At 39.3% G+C, this 9,468-nt stretch overlaps 1 protein-coding gene across 2 annotated transcripts; it reads left to right on the forward strand.

Moving 5' to 3' along the window:
• Positions 1 to 1,220: 1,220 nt before the first annotated feature.
• cibar1 (CBY1 interacting BAR domain containing 1) lies at positions 1,221 to 9,450 on the forward strand. 2 transcript variants are annotated; one of them, XM_015055396.1, is made up of 9 exons: positions 1,224 to 1,375; positions 2,349 to 2,583; positions 2,669 to 2,737; positions 3,535 to 3,636; positions 3,828 to 3,833; positions 4,000 to 4,104; positions 4,361 to 4,474; positions 7,355 to 7,474; positions 9,241 to 9,450. In XM_015055396.1, the coding sequence occupies exons 1-9, from the start codon at positions 1,335 to 1,337 to the stop codon at positions 9,376 to 9,378; spliced, it is 930 nt and encodes a 309-aa protein (XP_014910882.1). In that variant the 5' UTR covers positions 1,224 to 1,334; the 3' UTR covers positions 9,379 to 9,450. The 2 variants fall into 2 exon arrangements, with proteins under 2 accessions (XP_014910883.1, XP_014910882.1); XM_015055397.1 differs by lacking the exon at positions 7,355 to 7,474 and having other exon boundaries at positions 1,221 to 1,375.
• The last annotated feature ends 18 nt before the right edge of the window (positions 9,451 to 9,468 follow it).

Raw genomic sequence — 9,468 nt, forward strand, 5'->3', positions numbered from 1 at the left:
TGTGTCATAAAGAGCTGATAAAAAGAAAAAAAGGTTATCTATACTACTGTCAGCCACATCTGAAAGTATAAGCTGAGCTCCCTTGGGATTTCGTGCACACACCTCAATGCAATCGCCTTGTTTTACATCTCCAATCTGTTACAGTGGAAACTCCCCTGCTTCAATCCCACGGATGATTAAGCACGATAATTAAGGTTTTTGGACGTTTTCCACAGAGGCGCAGATGTAGCAGCTGGTGACATTCATGCATTCCCAAACACGGAGGAGGGAATTACAATGATGCTCCCATTTATTTCAGCGATTACAATATCTAATCTTAGTATCTAGATAGCCTAATACAGACCATTTCTGGGCTTCTGTAATTCGATGCATCACAATTTTGTGTGGGGTGATTTAAACATGCTCTTCTGATGGGATATGAATATTCTGAAATCACACATATTTTGTTACTTATTCGCAGTCTTATGAAAAAGAAACGGCGACGAAATAGCTACAAATTTTTAAATTAAAATTTACTTTTAACCAGATCAAGCTGGAAGCTGAATTTAAAGATTGCTCTGTCTGAGCAGAAATACCAAAGTAAAATAAAATGGTTACCTAAAATCTTCTTGAAGGCGCAGATATGGTTGTCTTCATCAAAAAACAAAACAACAACAAAATAAAACATTTGAAGGTAAAATGTATGTTTAATGCGAAAACAACACAGGACACAGCACCACCATGCACACTTGTCTTTTTATTTTATTTTTATTTTTATTGTTGAAACTAAAATCAGTTCCAAATTCAAGTCTTTGTTGAGAAGATGAAGCTTGCACCATAATAAAATTAGTGCTTAAGGTTTAACCTTATTTGTAGTTTTTCCATTCAAATATTTCAGTTTACTTTTTAATTGAGTTGTACAGGATATATGTCACATTAAAGGAAGGAAACGTTCTTAAGTGATTTACCTCTGTCTGTCCCATTTTTATAACACTAAAAGCAGATATTTTCACAGAGGTATTGAAAGAAATGTCAAAATTAGCCTTTAAATTAATCTGACTGTTCAGCATGTGCAGAACGAAATAAACAAATCCTGATGAGTCGTATTATTTTAAAACAAACAAAGTGATGACTGATTTTTCATCTAAATAAGAAAAAACAAGTCATTTCTTCCAAAGACTCGATGAACGTAATGAAATCTCAAAAGGAGTCAAAGACCTCATTTCCCAGAATGCAACCTTGAAGCGGAAATGAACTAGTGACTCCATGGAAACCGCCGATTGGCGTTCAACCTAGCTAGTTGCTAGTTAGCTAACAAGGAGCGAGTGGACATTCCTGTAAAACGTTTTATTTCCATGTCTGTAGAGATGAGTCGCACGCCGGATGCGAGAGCCAGGTAAAACTCATTTATCAGGACATTTTGAATAAATTAGAATGAAAGTTAATCGAACAAAATCAAGCTCAAAACCAGCAGTGACATAGCTCAGTAGTTAGGATAGCTTTAATTATTTTGTTTTTTTTCGCCAGTATTTTTCTGCTGACTTCTCGCTGAATTATATTGTTAAATATCTTTATCTACTGTCTACGCGTCTACGTGAGTTGATTGTTTTTTGTTTTTTTTTTTTTCTCTAAGAATCTGGAAATACATAAGGTTATATCCTCAATGTGTCTATGATGCAAGGAGCTTATTTACAGTTGGTATAAATTTTCTGATCTTAATATCTATCCTATAGCTACGGCATTCATTCTATCATATCTGTGGGCCTTTAACGTTTGTCACATTTTTCGCGAAATTACAAACGTAAACCTCAGTGTAGCCCATATTTTTCATGAAGTTGAAGGAAAATTCTGTTTTATATTAAGTAAATCTGAAAATGAACTTTATAGAGACACCTGTCACTGCATTGTTTTAGGTTGTTTCTCCACTATCTCTGCACATCGAAAAACCATCTTGCAGATCCTCAGAATGGCCCAGTCAAAGACCAGACCTATTCAACTAACACATGAATGCAAAGGCCAGATTTGTGGGGTCATGAACCTTTTGTCTGGGTCCTTGTTTAATGTTATCCTTATCCTTGCCTAGACAGTTTAATTGGTTTGCTTTGGTAGGCTTGAAGTCATGCCGTATTCCGTACTTTACATGTTTAGATGATGCACTGGACAGTTTTCCCACATGATGCTCAAAAGTTGGTCTATTGTTCTATAACCTAACTCTGCTCTAAACTTCACCACCACTTGTCTTGTGAGCTTTTTTGGTTTTATGATTCTCTTTATTCACTGATGTTCTCTAGCAAAATAAAAAAATGTCACAAATGTGTTGGTGCGAGCTGTGTTTCATTAATTGGACCTAATTCATTCTGACCTTCAAGAGATAACCAGACGAGGAAGATCCAGGAGAACATAACTAAAGTGGAGAAACACTTTGGAGATATGTGCCAACTGTTTGCTGCCTACGCCCGCAAGACAGCCAGGCTGCGAGACAAAGCAGACCTTCTTGTCCGGGAAATTGGCTTGTACGCCGACACGGAGACGCCAGACCTGAAGAGGGGGATGAAGCAGTTTGCAGAGCACCTTGCCAAGATTCAAGACTACCGCCAAGCTGAGGTTGATTTTCAGTTATATTTCATGATATTTAAGTCACACTTAAATGACGTATTTGGCCGAATCTAACATGTAAATCACGTTATAGGTGGAAAGACTTGAGGCCAGAGTCATAGAGCCGTTAAAAAGCTATGGAGCTGTGGTGAAACGTAAAAGGGTAAGGGGTCGCCGAGAGCCCGGCTTGGGTTGATGAACACTGATTAAAGTTGAACTAAACAATATAGCTGCACAATTAAAATGTGTGAATTTATTTATTTATTTTTAAAAAAAGGCCCCAGTCAATGGCCTTGCATGGCTGCAAGAGGGCAGTATTGTTTCAGTGATAAGGTGACGTACACTCAATAGTCAGCACCTTTCCTGTTAAATACTAAAAATGGAAAGTAAGGCCTATTGTTTGTTTGTAGCATTTAGAGTGCTTGTTTTTATTAGTTATTGTATGAAATTTAAACTTTCCAAAGATGCCTACCTTGTTTTAGATATCTGATGTTTCAAATATATATGGATGTGTATATTTAGGTAAAATAATTAAGAATCTATCACGCTTTTCACCCAATAACATCTGGAGTTTAGCACCAGCATCCACTCGCCTTAACCCCGTATAAGCAAGGATAGACCAGAGATCCGTGACTGGAAGAGACAAGTAAAACAAGCAAAAACTTGTTTTACTTGTATGGTACAAGTATTCACTCTTGTACCATAAGCTATATTTATGACTCATATATGGCAATTTCAGCAAATTCTCTGGCGTCGTATCAAAATGACGCTTAAACCTCTGTAATTTATGACCTTTTAAGTCTTGTTGCACCTTGATAACCGCCCATGTCTAGTGGCAATCTTACTCGGTTAATTAACCTTATGTGAGTTGCAAACGTTGCACAGTTTCTGTGGCTCACCTCATCAGTTTAAAGTTTTATCTGATTGAAATCATGAGAAAAATGTCTCGTGTCTGTGCAGGAGGATCTGAAGGCAACACAGAGCGCCCGAGACAGAGAAGCCAAACAGATGGCGCAGCTCGAGAAGACCAGACTTAGAAACCCTTCAGACAGACAGATCATCGTATCCTTGTTTTGTTTCTCTTTAGTTCGTAACAATCAGAAACGCAAAGAAACATTCTTGCAATAGCAGCTGATTATGATCTCAAATTATAAGTGCTTCATCTGTGAAGCACATTTTCCTTGTTTAGCATTCACCTGATAAAGTAAAATTCTCATTTTTTTGTGTGTGTGTTTCCTTAATTAAACTTTCAGTCTCAGGTCTGCCCCATGAGATCTGCCCGCTTCATTGCTCTGCACTGTTTCTTACAAAGTTCATTCTTTGTTCCACTTCAGTGGAAGAACATGCTAAAATGCTTATACCTTGAGAGTTTCGTAGGTGTTTATCGTCTTTTAGTACTTATTATGTGGATTTTCTTGCACCCAGGCTGAAACCGAGCTTCAAAGAGCAACCATGGATGCCACACGAACCACCAAGCAGCTGGAGGAAACCATAGATGAGTTTGAGCGACAGAAGATCCAGGACATAAAGGTTCTCCACTTCAGTTGTTGTTCGGGTTATTTTTATTTGTATGAATCAGTGGGGAGAACAGCAAACTGAAACCAGACAATAGTGACCAGCTTAGTCTCCGGAGTCTGCCCCGCACACAGGCTCATCTTTAGCTGCCTGAAAACGATTCCTGTTTTACTACAAGCTTCCCTGCCCCGTTTCCTGTCAGTCAACACGCCGCTCCAGCTCACTCTCGCTCTCTTTCTGTTGATCTTATCTGCGTCTTCCTCTCTTACAGAAAGTCTTTGGTGAGTTTGTGACCGTGGAAATGTCCTTCCACGCCAAGGCTCTGGAGATCTACACTGTGGCATTCCAAAGTATCCAAAGTGTGGATGAGGAAGCAGACCTGGAGGTACGGTATGGAGGTGTGCCCGTCAAATGTTAACATGCACTCATTGGCTTGCATTTGAGGTATTCTTTCTTTATGGGTGGCATGGTTGCACAATAAGCAACTTCACTTGATATTAAAAACTAGAGTTTGTTATTTTTCCTAAGAGAAACAAAATCATCCATACAGTCTCATAAATACACATTTATATCCACCGATCTTTGCTTGAATGTTGCTTAGAAAGGTGTAGAGGGGAGTTGTAGGCATCATCAAGTTTTGCCATCACTTTTGGCTGGATATTTAACTTCTCTTATTGTGAGAAGTGACAGATTCTAGTATTTGATTTCTTGCAACAGGGTCACACCACTTAAACACAGTTCATTGATTTTAGGGCCAATCCAGAAGCTTTGTGCTAGACTGCTTTATTCATTCCAAAACCAAAACACTTAATATGTTTGGGATCATTGCCTGTTCAAAACACACATTTTTGTCCATGTTATAACCATTTAACTGTTGGGGGGGGGGGATAGAAAGAAGCTGCATGTGGTCCCGTTTTGTTATTTCATCCACCACTGCACCGCTACCACCAGCAGCAAAACTGCAGCTCGGCGGCATGATGCTGCTACCAGCATGCTTTAATATTTAGCACAGTGTTTGTAGGTTTGATAACCTCACCTTGACTTCTCTAAAGTTCCTTCTCGTCATTGAGGCCAACACACTCAGTCTTTATCTCCTCTGATCGTAAAACGTTTCTTAGAACACAGATGGACTGGCTGCGTGGGTAGCTGCTAGCTTAAGTCGAGCTTAAAGGGTTTTAGTGTGGAGCACAAGCTTCCCTCTTTGTTGGCACCCTTTTAATTTTTGTTGAAATGAAACTCACTGTGGTCTCAGTTTACGATCAGCTCAGGTTCTCGCGGTTGCTGAGTTGTTGTGGGTCACTCTATAAACAATTTTGCTTCATCTAGCAGTTTTGGTCAGTTGAGGAAAAACTTTTGACAAGAGTAGGCGATCCAATTGAAAAAAAAATATTCCAGTTACTGTTGGAATAAATATAGCAGCTTAACATCAAGATTCTGGAATACACCCGACCTCAACCCTGTGGACGATTGAGACTGTTTAGTCTGAATTCGTCAGCTTTTCTGTTGAGAGACATTCACTGGTTAAAAATGTGGTTTCTTTGTAATTTATTAAAGAACATTCAGTCATATAAGGCTGAGTATGTGTACTGTATATACGATAATGTTCAATAAATTAGATTTTTTTCAAACTTTATTTCAATAACTATTCACTAAATGAAACACTTTATATAGATTAATTACACACAAACTGAAGTTTTCAAACCTTTGTTTTTGTTAATTATGCTAATTACAGCTAATGATAACACAACATTTTGAATTTCAATGTTGTGTTAAACTAATAAAAAAGCTTAACACAGGAATGTGGGCTTCATAAAATATGTTTCTTTTTTTAAGATCAATATTTCTTAAGATATAATTATTAAGATAAAAACATCTTTAAAAAATATGTATTTCCAAAAGCTACATTTAATCTGAAACAATCAGGTGTATTTTCTAATTTATTGAATAACTTTGAGTCTGTATGTTGGAAGATTCTTGATAAATTCAAACTTGAGCATTCAGTTCTAGTTTTGAAATATCATCAACACTGTACTTTTTTTTTTAGAATCTCAAAAGAAAAAATGGTTCAAGTCCTTCATAACTCACTATAAATGACAATAATTGAAACTTTTCTACCTGACACTTACTGATCCAATCAAAAAAGATCCTCGGCATCGCTGTGGAAACAGTTGTGCCCACAATCAGCACTAAAATGCGTCCTCGTGTTCATCTCCTGTGAGATGATTGTGGTCAGATCTCAAATAAAGAGGAACTGCAAATAATTGATTGCACAGCTCATTACTCAGTCACATGGTCACTTTTACTGACTGCAGTTGTGCAATAATGAGGCTTTCAAGCCGCCCACAGTTTTAATTGTTAATCAATATCTGGTAAAGGGCTGCATCAAAGCAACTTAGTAGCTCCTGTAAAATAATCCTGGGTGATGAGGTTTCTATTAACCCAAACAAGCATTTCACACCCGATCCAACCACACGTTCACCTCTATGCTATTTTAACAGACAGCGGACGTGGAAGATTTGTCACATCTGAATTTAAGCAGAAACATTTGGTTAACAAGTCTCCCTGTTGAATTCACTTTATTTTTGCAGTCATCCTCTGTATCTCATTATCAGATTGTACTTTTCACCAAATCCTAATCCAGTTCGAAGTACACCCTCTGGTCTTTGTTTGATAAACCTGAGGGTTTTGTTTAATATTCCGACATGTCGCAGTCCACGCCCCGTGGCTTAACTTTGAAGTCATCTGCGGTAAACGCTGCACGATGCGATCACTCGTCCCGGCCTTTCCTCCTTTGTTTACCTTCTGCTGAGTGGTTCTCTCGGCTCTTTCAAGAGAGAAAGGAAAAACAAAGGATCAATGATTCTCAGTGCGCAAAGTTCCTCCTGCGGATGCCCGTGCGTTGTTCCCCTCCGCCCCTAATCTGTGTGTTTTTGCACTGAATCATCTGCCTTCCATTCATATCGAAACAACACTCTTTGCTTAGATGGGGCTGGTTTACGGTGACTCATTGTGCAAAAACACGGGAGATTGAATCATCTGAAACATGCACAATGATAGGCATGAAGACAGTCCTGATCCAGAGTCCTGAAAAACATCGGTGTGGTTAAAATCACAGCTCAGTGTCAATCTGATAACCGCTGAGCTGCATTCATTTGTCCTATTTGTCACATTGTTCGGTTGATCTTTAGGTATGCAGGCTTTGTTAATTTCTCAGAATTATCTTAAGCGTTTTGACGCAGCACCGCCTCCCTTCTGGTTTCCGCAGGTGTTCAGGAATTGTCTGCACCCCCCTGATTTCCAGTCCCGCTTAGACATAGTGCGAGCCAATTCCAAGACGTCCCTTGATCACACCGGGTCTTTCCTGAGTACATCGGGTACCTTACAGGTAAGATGAAGCGTCTAAGCAAGAATTTCCCCGAAAGTTCCCTGCTGTCATGACTTGCGTGTAATCATTTTATCTTTCATGTTTGCGATTGCGTAAGTTTTATTGTTGTGATTAAAAAAAAAAAAAAAAAAAGGAAAAGAAAACCTCACCATTGTTTAAAAAAAAAACAAAAACAGTGGCTTCCTCATGCCAGCATGGGCTGGTGCTGGATAAGTGAGTTGTCAGAGAAGAAGCACGGCATTTCCCCATCCATCATTCCTTTTAATTTGCACATGTCACCGCATGCTGCATACGTTATCCATTTTCTCCAACATTAACGACCCAGCACTGCTAATTTTTGTGAGTGGCTAATTCTAGACTTACTGTAGTTTCTTGCAAAACTATCCACCAATTACAACCAGCATATTCAATGACTTTTATTGGCATTTTATGTGATGAGAGCAACAAAAAGAAGTCCATAATTATGAAGTGGAAGAAAAAAGGGTAGCCAGATTTCTATTTTTTAAATAGGAAATAGGAAACCACCTTTACTTTGATACCCCTAAATAAAATTCATTCCAAACAATGGCGTTGAAAACATCTGTCCGTCAGTTTAGCCCTGCAAGCAAAAAGTATCACAAAGAAAAAAAGGAGGGTGTGGAGAAGTTTAAAACGGGGTAAGGTTATAAAACACTGTACTAAGCTTTGAACATGTGACAGCGTACTGTTCAGTCCACCATCTTAAAACAGAGCATGACACATTTGCAAATACCAAGATATGACCTTCCACCTAAACCGACAGGCTGGGCAAGGAGAAGAATAACGAGAGAAGCAACTTGGAGGTCCGGTGTAACTGGGGGAGCTGCAGACATTCACGGCTCAGGCGGGAGAAACTGTTAACGCGATAGCTGTTGGTCATGCATTCCACAAATGTGTCCTTTAAGGAAGAGTGGCAAGAAGAAGGTGATTACTGCAAGAAAATCATAAGCGGACCAAGTTGCACTTTCCCAAGTTGATGTTTAAGGAAAATCTCCACCCACTCTGACTGAGCTTGAGATGTTTTTCAAAGAAAAATAGAAACCTCTGCAAAAGTTGCAGGGAGAAAATACATGCAGGTATAATTGCTGCAAATGGCTCTGCAAAGCACTGGGCTCAGAGGGAGCTGAATTTTCACATTTTTATTTGCAAGAAAGAAAAAGAAGCCCCATGTTTTATTCTTCTCCCGCCTCACAGTTACGAAGAATTTGGATTTGGTCCGAATCCATAAAATCCCAATAATTTATGTGAAGGTTATAATGTAAAAATTGTATCACAGTTTAAGCATCAACTCCGGTGCGAGGCGGCGTGTCTGAGGGAATGGTTTGGAGGCTGAATGTACCCGGTATGTTCAGATATTTTATCTGTCCAGAGATGATCAGATTAAAGGTTTCAGAGACACATTGCAACACACTCCTGTCACACCAGCATGCCTCAGACTTGTCATGCCCTCCTTCCTGTGATTAGATTTGAATTTATCCGGAAGCAATCGCTTACCGCTTAGAAAGATACAGACTGACGGTGAGAAACTTGCGCTGCAGAACCTGTTTTGCATGATACTAGCAGCAGAAGACTGAAAGTAAAACGCCAATTTTGAGAAATGTGATCTGATTTGGGTTGTGCGGACTTTGCTGATTGGACAAGGTGACGGAACGAAAATATTCTGGACTCAACCAAAGCACAAAGTGTGCCTGATAAATAAATATCTGCAAAGTGTTTTAGTTGCGCAGTGACTTAATTTGTTGTCACAGCAACAAAGAGCTTCCAGCCGCCAGACGAGAGGAGGGGGGGAGGAGGATGAAGAAGAGGACGAGGATGAATCTGAGGAGGAGGAAGAGGAGGAGGATGGTGATGAGGATGAAGACGAGGACTCGGACGACGAACACTAACCTCGTTAAGCCCTTTGTGCTCGTCAGTGGTGGGAGAAAAGAACAACAAAATACAGATTAACTGTTTTAAAAGCGAAGTTGAGTTTCTTC

This window comes from Poecilia latipinna, unplaced genomic scaffold (assembly GCF_001443285.1).
Source record: "Poecilia latipinna isolate Pla-1442-1.1 unplaced genomic scaffold, P_latipinna-1.0 Scaffold1313, whole genome shotgun sequence".
Taxonomy (NCBI): Eukaryota; Metazoa; Chordata; class Actinopteri; order Cyprinodontiformes; family Poeciliidae; genus Poecilia; species Poecilia latipinna.